General features: G+C 42.1%; 1 protein-coding gene across 1 annotated transcript in view; it reads left to right on the forward strand.

The window, feature by feature from the left end:
- The first annotated feature begins 7,618 nt into the window (after window positions 1–7,618).
- The window catches only part of MOV10L1 (Mov10 like RNA helicase 1), a 37,891-nt gene continuing 33,104 nt past the window's right edge, over window positions 7,619–12,405 (forward strand). Inside the window, exon 1 of the mRNA XM_059816046.1 lies at window positions 7,619–7,759. Within this exon, the coding sequence (XP_059672029.1) occupies window positions 7,634–7,759 (126 nt within the window). The 5' untranslated portion in view covers window positions 7,619–7,633. The remainder of the gene's footprint in view (window positions 7,760–12,405) is intronic.

A 12,405-nucleotide genomic window follows, 5' to 3' on the forward strand; every position in this document is an offset into this window, starting at 1 on the left:
TTCCGTTATATGTAACTTTTCAAAAACTATGGCTTAATGGAAAATGGGTAATACTTACTTCACATCTTTTTCAATGAATGCTAGGTACTGGTTTGCTCTAACACAAATTACCATAGATATAAAACAGGATCATATTTTATCCCTTTTGACCAATTTAGGGAGATCAACTTATTTTTTACACAATATTGGTGAGAAGTTCAGGTATTTACTTGACCTAATCTCTTTGAATAAAAAGAATTTATAGAGTCCTGCACCACTGAACAGAGCAGGGCTCAAACCCTATAAATTTTTGTTCACAATTCCAAGTGTTTCAGCCAGTATTGTACCTGAAAGCTCCCTCTTTCAAGCGTGGCACTACAGTGTTTTCTCTGGCTATGGTGAAATTCCTTCTGCCCCCTTTCCTGTGTACTCAGTATTTGTGATTTTCCTTTTTGGACAGAGGTTCACCACACAATTACTGTATCCTCTGCATTTGACATCAGTGTCAACAAAAACCAATTAAACTTCACAGTTCAGTTTCTATTCTAAAAATTTTCTGGGGCCCTTATTTTAGGTTCCCTTCATTTCATGCTCCTGATTCCGTAAAAAGTCTTGGGTCATTTTTGTGTATAGACAACCACAAAGCAAGACCTGGTAGCCAGAGCCCAAGTCACAGGCCAAGACTAGGTAAGGTACTAGGCCAATGCTAGGTAAGGTACGAAGGTGCTGTACAAAGAGATTCTTCCTAATTCTAAAGAATGCACAGGAAACATACACAAAGACTGCAGGAAGTATAATAATGCCAACAGAACATTACAGGTTTCTGAAAAGGATTTACAAATTAATTGTTTTTATTCTAAGTTAGGCCAAAAGATGTCAAGGGATGGCAATCAAATCAAATCATCAGAAGCTATGAAAAACTACTTACTTTCACCACTGGAATGACCACTGAAAAAGTTCATACTGCCTGAAGCAGCTATAGCAGATGCTAGGTCATTTGTCAGGGCTGTGCCATGCAAGCATCCCACACAGTAACCACAAAAGATAAAAAACAGATTGACACTTATAACTGATCTGGCATGGGACAATACGATAAAAAGGTACATAAACTTGCCATAGTCCTCCTTTTGTATCAGTAATTAATAAAAAAGCATTCTGTCCTGGAACAGTTCCCCTAGCACTGAACCCAGGCTCATGCCTGTGTTCCCAAATCTATATGCAAAAGCATACAGCACCTGAAGCTTTAGTGAAATTTATTTTTACGAGGCTGACCAACCCTTCCTTTCTCTGATGAGTTTTCATTACCTACACTACCTATGCATTCTTTCACACAATATTTAATTACACTATTTTACCTCATTACCTGTAGTCCTTGTTCAATATTTTCAGCTCTCTTAAAATCAGCTCTTTGAAGTATTTTGTTTCTCTGGAGCTGATTTCTCAGCCTTTGTTTCCCAGCTCATGTCTTGGGGCATGTACTGAACCAAGAGCAAAATACAGGCCCAATAGCTTCAAAGGGATGTCTTGCTCCTCTAGTATAATATAAATTCCTTTGGATTTAGTCCTTCACATGAATCATCATACAAAGAGTTTAAACAGGTTCGATCCATTGTATGCTATTAATATACAAAATACTTCTAGTTTATGGATGTGATAAACAGATCATGTTAGCATTTTAAAGGACATTCAGATTGAATATTGGTCTTTTCTGCCTAGGCAATTTTCTTGCAAAAAGATTCCTGAGAAGCACAACCTGGGAAGGCTGTTATAAACTACAGGATCTTCAGACAGGAATTTATACATGTATAACTACTCCCCTCCTCTGGAAAAACAATTTCTTCACCTGTCACAGTTTTGCCAACCAACACTTCCCTGCCTGCACTCCACAGGAATCTTAGTGAAAGAAAATGGTAGTTAAAATGCTTTAAATCAATGTATCTAAAAGTGGAGGCTGTCACTTCCTCAGCACTTTTCTAAGAAGATCACTGACTACAGACACTCATACACATTTCTCCTCCCAATAGCATCACCTCAGTTACTTCAGAGCACGACACTGGAACCCATGCATAATTACTGGCAACCAAAATTTCTTCTGGTCTAGGAACTGTATAGAACTCTATAAAAGTGTTAAACAATCCGCAATGCACTCCTAGCCCTTCTTTGCCTAAATAATGCTGAGCTAACCATACAAGTAGAAAATAAAAGGTTGCCAAAGACAACTGCTGCTCTACTCTCAGAATCTAATCACAGACTACGCTGCCTTTCTGCAACAAACAGCCATAAAGTAGTTTCCCATAGGAGTGTACACTGCTCTGCCCAGCTTCCTGAGACTGTCTCCTATTAACAGTCTGACGCTGCAGTTCCCATTGAAATTACTGGGATGCTGAGCTCATCAACTCAAAAACTATGCTTTGTGAAACACTATTTGATAATCAGAATTTAAATTTAAATGTTCTAGAGCTTATTCTGTCATTTTGAAACTGTCTGCTACTGAGATTACAGCAATTCAACCATATGCCACTTGCACATGCATGCTTTCCCACGTACTCCCATTCTACCGCATCAGACTCCATGCCTCACTTACTCCCAGTGCCACCCAAGTGCACGGAGAGCCCTCAGCCCAGGTGAGATGGCAGCCTGCCTGCGGGTTTTGCCTGCTCAGGACTCCTCACTTACAGAAACCCAGAAAACCTGTCAATACAGTATGACTGCAATTCCAGACAGCATAACCAACAGGCTGCGTGCACCCCTTTGCTTCAAGCTTTTTGTGGTAACCACACATGACACAATCTTCAATGTCTCCTCAACCCCTGCTGCCCTGAAACCCTACTGAAGGAGGCCCTCTCGCCCTCCTTTCGGCCAACGGTCCCACCACTCGGCCCTACCAGCAGAGGGGCCTGTGTCTCCTCCGCCAGGCCCTGTGCCGCCTGTGGCGAGGAGCCAGCGCGCCCGCCAGCAGCGCAGGGGGGGGTGACAACACCCCGCCCCTCCCCGGCTCCGCAGACATCGTCCCCTCAGAGCCCGGCACAAAGGGGCCTCAACGCGCCGTCTCCTCACGGCAGGGCGGGCCGGCGGGAAAGCGGCCAGGGGTGAGGTGTGGGGGGCAGGCGGCACCGCTGCTCGCGCGCGCCGCCCCGAAGAGAAACCGGGAGGCAGCCGGGGGCGAGGGAAGCGTCTGCCACCGCTCGACGTCACGTGACGTCACGCTCAAGGCGCGCGGGCTGTGCCGTGGCTGCTACAGCCCACTACCGGGCGAAGCCGCTGGCGAAGCCAGCCGCCCGCCCGCTCGCCCGCTCCCTCCCATCCCATCCCGCCCCGCCCCGCCCTTGAGCCCGCGCGCCCGCAGCGGAGAATGACGTAACGGCCCCTAACACACACACCCCCCCCCCCGCCCCACGGCACGCGGCGTGGGCTCTTTCACGTGACGAGGAGCGAACACAGTGATTGGCCAGCGGCGCCGCGGGAGGCTGAAGCGCGGCTATAGGAGAGGGCGCTGAGGTCGTGTTTGGGTGGGGGGGGGTTTGGTGTGGGTGTCTGGGGATGCTTGGCCTCTTTTCTAGAGTGCTCTCCTATTTCTGGAGACATGCAGGTGATGAGGAGGGAGATGAGAGATGGGCGGCCTCAGGTAGGAGTTCCTGGGCCCATTGTGGGTTTGCAGTGCCAGATGCAGGGCCTGTGGGTGGCTTCAGAGCCTTGATGGTAATGGTGGTCTTGTCCCCTGCATGAGTGCGGCTGAGTGAAGACCTGTTTCTTTGAGAAAGGATGTTCTGAAGAAAAGACAGCTTTTTGATTACAGAGCATGTGGGAGTGTTCCTAGCAGTACTTTTTTGCTATGCTTCCTGAGTAGCACAGGTTACTGTTGCTGCTTAAGAGTATGGCATGAAGTGTAAGAGGAGTGTTGTGGCAGTGGGTGATGGATGCTTTGGGCCTTCCCTTGTGCTACTGTCTTAATAAACAAACCTTCATCTTTCTTGGGCTGTAGACTGGAGATGATAGTGTAGCTTTGATGTTTGGAGGGTCTAAAATGGTGTATGTTTAAGATGCTTTTAGTAGCGTGAATCAATGTAGCAAAAAGTGCTTTTTAGTATTTATGAATACATAAAGCAAAAAAGATTACTTACTGTATTAATAGTCTTGACTGTGAATGTAGCTAATAATATGTTAGAAATCTAAACTAGCATACTTAAGTTCAGCTTTAAGCCTGAAGTTGTAGTGCAGTGCTGTTGAGTGAAAGTTTGTGTGATATGTAAGTAGATACTACTTCTAATCCAAAAGATGTGAAACTCCTAGGTCTCCAGAGAAATAGCACCACAACTCAGTTCAGAATTGTATTAACTGTAATATTTTATATAAACAAATTTGAAGAATTAATTTATATAGCTTGTTTACTTTTCCTGCTTTTTTAGTATAGAAATCTTAGAAGTGTTGGATTCCCCATGTAAACAATGCTGACAACTTTCTTTTGCTATGGAAAATCTTGAAAATAGTTGTTGGCACAGAGCTTTTGGGACAAGCTGTTTAGCATGCAAGTATTTTTTATCTCAAGTTTTTCAAGGTATTTGAATATATATATTATATATATATATAAGTGCTGGATTCTGCACCTGAAATGGGTGATCCTGGCCTGGTTGAACAGACAGCTTTGGAACTTGGGGACAAAAAAATAGAGAGTTTATGACCTTTGGAGGAAGGGGCAGGCAACTCAGGAGGACTACAAGGATGTTGTGAGGTTATGCAGGGAGGAAATTAGAAGGGCCAAAGCCCAAATAGAAATTAATCTTGCTTCTGCTGTAAAAGACAATAAAAAATGTCTTTTAAAGACATATAAAAAATACAGTAACAACAAAAGGAGGGTTAGGGAGAAGCTCCATCCTTTATTGGATCCAGGAGGAAACATAGTGACAAAGGATGAGGAAAAGGCTGAGGTACTTAATGGCTTCTTTGCCTCAGTCTTTAATAGTAGGACCAGTTGTTCTCTGGGGACCCTGCCCCCTGTGATGGTTGATAGGGATGGGGAGCAGAATGAAGCCCCCACAATCCAAGGGGAAATGGTTAGCAACCTGCTACACCAGTTAGACACACACAAGTCTATGGGACCGGATGGGATCCACCCAAGGGTATGGAGGGAGCTGGCAGAGGAGCTTGCCAAGTCACTCTCCATTATTTATCAACAGTCCTGGCTAACTAAGGAGGTCCCAGTGGACTAGAGGTTAGCAAATATGATGCCCATCTACAGGAAGGGCCCGAAGGAGGATCCGGGGAACTACAGGCCTGTCAGCCTGACCTCGGTGTCGGGGAAGATTATGGAGCAGATCATCTTGAGTGCCATCATGAGGCACGTACAGGAAACCCAGGGGATCAGGCCCAGTCAGCATGGGTTTATGAAAGGCAGGTCCTGCTTGACTAATCTGATCTCCTTCTATGACAAAGTGACCCACTTAGTGGACAAGGGAAAAGCTGTGGATATAGTCTACCTAGACTTTAGTAATGCCTTTGACACCATTTTCCACAGCATTCTCCTGGAGAAACTGCTCATGGCTTGGATGGGCGCACTCTTCGCTGGGTAAAAGACTAGCTGGATGGCCGGGTCCAAAGGGTTGTGGTGAATGGAGTTAAATCCAGTTGGTGGTCGGTCACTAGTGGTGTTCCCCAGGACTCAGTGTTGGGACTGGTCTTTTTTAATCTTTATCAATGATCTGGATGAGGGGATTGAGTGCTCCCTCAGTAAGTTTGCAGATGACACCAAGTTGGGTGGGTGTGTTGATCTGCTCGAGGGTAGGAGGGCTCTGCAGAGGGATCTGGACAGGCTGGATCAATGGGCTGAGGCCAATTGTATGAGGTTCAACAAGGCCAAATGATGGGTCCTGCACTTTGGCCACAACAACCCCATGCAATGCTCCAGGCTTCGGGACGAGTGGCTGGAAAGCTGCCTGGTGGAAAAGGACCTGGGGGTGTTGATTGACAGCCAGTTGAACATGAGCTGGCAGTGTGCCCAGGTAGCTAAGAAGGCCAACGGCATCCTGGCTTGTGTCAGAAATGGTGTGGCCAGCAGGAGTAGGGAAGTGATCATCCCCCTGTACTTGGCACTGGTGAGGCTGCACCTCGAATACTGTGTTCAGTTTTGGGCCCTTCACTACAAGAAGGACATTGAGGTGCTGGAGCGTGTCCAGAGAAGGGTGACAAAGCTGGTGAGGGGTCTGGAGTACAAGTCTTCTGAGGAGCAGCTGAGGGAACTGGGGTTGTTCAGTCTGGAGAAGAGGAGGCTGAGGGGAGACCTTATCGCTCTCTACAATTACTTGAAAGGAGGTTGCAGAGAGGTGGGTGTTGGTCTCTTCTCCCAAGTAACAAGTGATACGACAATGGGAAATGGCCTCAAGTTGCGCCAGGGAAGGTTTAGATTGGATATTAGGAAAAATTTCTTCACCAAAAGGGTTGTCAGGCATTGGAACAGGCTGCCCAGGGAAGTTGTTGAGTCACCATCCCTGGAGGTATTTAAAAAGACATATGGATGAGGCGCTTAGGGACATGGTTTAGTGGGTCTTGGCAGTGTTATGTTTGCAGTTGGACTTGATGATCTTGAAGGTCTTTTTCAGCCTAAATGATTCCATGGTTATACATACAAATTGGGGGACAAAAGGCTGAAAGAGATCTGGGGGTTTGGATTGATGGCAAGTTGAATACGAGTCAACAGTGTGCCCTGACAGCAAAAAGGGACAGCCGTGCCCTGGGGTGCATCAAGGACAGCATAGGTAGCTGGTTGAGGGAGGTGGTTGTCCCACTCTACACTGCACTGGTTTGGCCCCACCTCAAGTACTGTGTGCAGTTTTGGGTGCCTCGATACAAGAAGGATATCAGACTATCCGAGTGTGTCCAGAGGAGGGTGACCAAGATGGTGAGAGGCCTCAAGGGCAAGACTTATGAGGAGTGGCTCAGGTCACTTGGTTTGTTCAGCTTGGAGAAGAGAAGGCTGAGGGGTGATCTCTGCACAGTCTACAGCTTCCTTACAGGGGGCAGCAGAGGGGGAGGTGCTGATCTCCTCTCTCTGGGGACCAGCAATAGGACGCGAGGAAATGGAATGAAGTTGCATCAGGGAAGTTCAGATTGGACATTAGGAAAAGGCTCTTCACTGCGAGGGTGGTCAGTCACTGGAACAGACTCTCCAGGGAGGTGGTCACAGCACCAAGCCTGTCAGAGGTCAGGGGGCATCTGGACAATGCTCTTAGTGATATGGCTTAGTTTTAGGTAGTTCTGCGAGGAGCAGGGAGTTGGACTCTGATCGTTATGGGTCCCTTCCAACTTGAGATATTCTATGATTTTTTTTTTTTATGCAGCTTAAAGAATGTTGTTTTTACAATGTAGTTTGTATTTAACTAGCTTTCTTAATTGGTTGAAGCCATAACTTGCCATAAGACTTCAAGATTTAAATGTGCAACTGATTAGTTGGCAACTGTTGGTATTTTTAGCGAACACGAGAATGACTTTTTGATATAAAGGATAGCACTTTTAGTAGCATTCATTACCTTGCATACATTACATTGCATAATTTTGTAAACAAGTGATTTGGTTTTATGTCAACACTTTTCCTCTGGATGCAGGTGATAAAGAATTAAAAACTGTACAAGGAGTTGTGACAAGATTTTGCCATGATTATGGGATGATAGATGACATGATAATCTTCACAAAGGATGCTGTTACAAAAAATATGCTGTTGACTGTTGGACAGGAAGTTACTGCCACTGTTGAAGAGGATAAAACATCAGGTGGATTGAAGGCCATCAGGGTAAGAGGTGAAGATAAATTGTAGTCTCACTTTCTCTGTAAGTTCCTTGTGACTTTCTTTTGGAAGTTACTATATTTTTAGCCTCCTAAATTCTACAAAATAGGAGAAATTGCCAGCCCTTCACTTAGTGGGGATAAGTTGTTTTGGTTTTTTATTTTATTCCATCTCTTTTAAAATGTTCCTTTAATACTGATTCTCTGAATATCTGTCTAGATGCAGTGAATATGAGATAATCGCATCAAAATTTGTTTAATCGTATCTAGTTCAAATCTCTGTGGATCAACTTTCTTGAGCTTCAAAGTCAATTTTATGTTATTGTTATATGAATGGATAAGAAAATAAAAACAGGGGCTGCAAGTTTACTCTTTTTGCACAGAAGTGAATAAGAATATAAATTTCAAAACTTACTGTTGTAAAAAATGGGTGACTTAATGTCATGGAGAGTTATAAAAACGGAGATTTCGTACCTTTCTGCTTAACACTTCATTTGTAAACCAACTTCAAGTATGATTATAGATTGTCCAACTTTACTGTAGTTTTTTTTAATCATATAGGCTCAACTCTCAGGTGCCTGTGATAATCCAGCTGAGAAGCTGATTCAAGTGGCCCTTCTCCATTTAGATATTATGTAAATATGACTGGCGTTTGAAAAAGTGACAGCAGTGCAGAAGCAGTTGATAACTGGGTGGTACAGAACTCATCTTCTTGGCTTGTATCTACTTGGCTTAGCTGCGTTATGCTTTAAGTACAGCACTAGCCTAGTATACTTCATCTAGTAAACTCATCCTGACTAAAAGTCTGAGCCAAAGCTTAAGCTGCTTGTACAGAGCAAATCACAGTGTAACTAGTTTAAAAGTTAACTTGAGTTTTCTAGTAAATGGGTGTCTTATAAATAAGCAACTTATCAGCTCATGCCATCTATAAATATATAATCAGCAAACATAGTGGCTTCGGGGATCATGTTTCAGATAGGAAGGTAATGGTTAGCCAAAGTATTCTAATATATCTAGTAATCTTATTAGTAAAGTTCTGATATGCAGGTTTAGTAAGAGTGTAAGTTACCAGATTGAAGAATTTGTCATTACTATGTTAACAAATGATACCTAAATTGGGGAAAGGAAATCAAAATCCTGCATTGATTAGCATATAGTGTTTCTGGTTCCTCATGCCTTTCTTCTGTGCAACATCCTGATTTTGGTACTTCGGAGATATTTTGGTCAGTTGCCAGCAGTATCCAGACATAACCAGCTGTCGTATGGAAGTGAGTTTGTACTATTTTGATACATTCAGTAATTCTGTGGGGACCAAGTGGCATATATTAATAGACAGAATTACAGTTCATAACTGAAACTGTTATTATCTCTGTGTTAATATACTGTACACTTTTCAGAATTAGTCTCTTGACTAATCCTGAAACTGTTCATACTAATGGTAAGTAGAGACATACCTTTAAAAATACTTTCAGCTGTCACCATGGGATTACTCCTTATTTTTATTTCTCTTCTGTTAGACATGGCTCTTCTCTTGATGATAAACTTGAGCAGTTGAATCCATGGGATTTTTCTGTGCATTCTTTTCCAAAAAAAAGACCTTAATGGCTTTTAAGTAAGGCCCTGAATATCAGCAGAAGCATTGACATGTCTATGGAAAGCAAGGTTGTATGGTGTACTCTCTTCCTGGCTCCCTATCCCCCTCAAAATTTGAGGATTTGACCCATCTGTTTTAATTTTCCAGGTGTCTGAAGGTCAGGCTAACTCAAACTACTGAACACTTGGAAATCCAGGGGGTTATGTACATGTGCAGAGGCCTCTACAATGTATCTGTGATGTGCAGAACGTGTAACTGCTGGAGTGTCATTGGTGCCTAAAACATCTAATTAAAATTGAGAAAAGGATGCATATTGTGCCGAGCATGTGTTGTATGTACGTAAAACTCACATACACATCTATGACTGGAAGTATAATAAAAATTTTAACACTGCCTGTTGATGGTACATAGGTTTTGAAGAGCTGCAGTTAAGGCCCATAGAGTCTCTGTAAAGAATGACCAGAATGATACCATCATAGGCTGCTTTGTGAGTGACCACATGAGCAGTTTAGTACAGTACAGTTCCATTCACTGTAATGGTCTTCCTTTGAGTATGACTGCATGGATGAAGGAGAAGTGAAGGTTTGTCTTTGCCGTGAGAAAGAGTTACCTCCTGTAAAACACGTTAGTACAGGTGTTAGTCTAGAAAGTTACTTTGTTTTATTATATTTCTCACCTTTTTTGCCTTGAATTTAAAAATCTCTCTAGGATTCAAAGCTCTAACTTCATCAGCCACTATAGCTGTTGGTCTTAGGGAAAGATCTTTATCTAATCAACCTATAGATAGGAAACCAATTCAAAGATGCTAGATGCCTGCTGAAAGCCTTTTTTGTAATCATTATTCGTCAACAATACATAAGCTTTTCATCTGAACATGGTAATAGTCCATGAGATACACGCCAGGCTAATGGGGAAGACAAGTTTTCTGGCTGAAATAGTGAATTGCACATGATAAACTCCTCTCTAATGGCTGGACTTGAGCTCAAAATATATGCAGACCTTAGAATTTTTTTTCCACTAATGGTTGAGTTGGCAGTAACTGTACTGTGTCTGATAAAATTAAGTTGACTAGAAATGTGATTTCTCAAATAGGAGTAGACAGAAACTAAAAATACTAGAAGAGTAACTTGATTTGCGTTCTACTCTGTGTAAGGTTTGGGGGTTTAGATGCATTTTTATATATTCGTGAAATCTGTAGACTCCTGAGGAAATGCAGTAGAGTTACTTGTACAGACTTTTTTCAAGCTGTGTTACTGGTTTGGTAATAACTAACGATCTCATGAAAACTATATCTGAGATGTTGGCAGTTAATAATCAGCTGGGTGGGGTTTTTTAATCTGGGTTTGTTACACATCTGGTTTTTAATACTTTATTTCAGGAAGAGTTAGAATGTTGCATGCTTCCATTTTTCTCAGTTCTGTCCTTCCTTTAACTCAAAGTAGCAACAAGAACAATTCCTGAAGACTAAAGTAAATAAGATATTTCATATTAAAGATATAACTATATAAGAGAGCAATATATATAGAATATATATATAAAAAACTGAGAGCAACACTAAGTCGTAAAATGAACTCCAGTTACATACAAAATTTTGAAGGGAGTGTTTCCTAGCAAATACATATAATTTTGAAACCAATGCAGTTTCATTGATTAAATAAAACTGAAGAAAGAATATTATTGGGGAGAAAGTTTTATCGTATGGTCTAAAATGAAACATAGAAGAAAAGTGAAAGAGAAGTTTGTTTCTAAAATATTACCAGCTCTAGTGCTGTCAAAAACCTAGCATCTTGTAAGATAACCTTATGTCTCTTCTTTCTTTCTTTCTTTTTTTTTTTTTTTTAGTGGAATGACTTTCTTACATGAAAACTAAATATTCCGAGTCCAGCAAGCAATTTCAGTGCTGGTTGGTAAATAGTACTCACACACAGAGTCAAAAAATAAATTAGTTTAAATCTCCTTTCTCCTTCCTTGTTTTCCTTCTGACTGACAGCTTTCACAACACTGTTGAAATATTGTCATCACTCCAAAATAAGTAAACCTGGTAACTGAGAAACTACATAAGGATCTCCAAAACAACTAGGTTATTTTAGCAGTTATGGGATGTTTTGTTGTATGTCCTAGATAATGGCCTTTTCAAAAGTACTAGGGATAAACATAATGATTTATCTTGTTCCTGTTTGTGATGAGCTGTAAGTCCTGCAGGCATCTTGGAAGATCTTTACTGGCGATGTAGTTTTTGACTGGGTGAGCAGCTTAAAGCCAAGCTTATGCCCAAAGCTGACTGGACTCTATAGAAAGTCAAAGTCCAAGGGCAGTCGTGATTCAATAAGTAAGGAGACAAAGCTCATTTCTTCAAAGTATGCAGTAGTCTGAGCTCTTGCAAATAAAAAGGAAAATGGTATAACTGGTCTTTTCAAAGATGGGAAAGGGGGGAAGCATCAAAGTTACTGATGAGCAAGAATAACCATGACTATAATGGGCTTCCTGCATAAGGAGTCCAGGGTTCCCACTTCTGGTCCCAAGGTTTTGTCTGTTTTACTGATGTAAAATACCTAATTTCAGGAGAATAGCACTAGTCTCCCTTCTCCAAAGGGTCTGTTCTAAGTGCTTGGATAAAAAACAGAAACTCATTCTGTCTTCTATGACAAATCTCAAATTATTTTCCACGTAGTGGCACAAACTTGAGATGCCCTGAGAGTTTGCTCAGAACAGCTAACAGCATTTCAATCATAGTCTTTTTTTGGGCAGAGGGAAGGAAGTAAGTCTCTTTTTAATCCCCTAGACTGAGGGAAAAAAAATCAGCTTCCTGCCAAGCATAATCATTAAATATTACACAAAATGATGCTTGGGTACCAATACTATCTCCTTCCAAAAAACGGAGATATTACCACTTAACTTTGTTTAAGTGACCTAACAGATACTCCTCTAATTTCAGAAATGAGTGCAAGCTCTATAGCCTGAGTACTGCCAACATGCAGTTTTGGGGAGAATCTGGAAGGTGCAGTTTTAACTTCTGTGGTGTCAGCAGTGGTGTTTGTATATTCTCTACTTTAAGGAAG

Source organism: Gavia stellata, chromosome 4 (genome assembly GCF_030936135.1).
Source record: "Gavia stellata isolate bGavSte3 chromosome 4, bGavSte3.hap2, whole genome shotgun sequence".
Classification (NCBI taxonomy): Eukaryota; Metazoa; Chordata; class Aves; order Gaviiformes; family Gaviidae; genus Gavia; species Gavia stellata.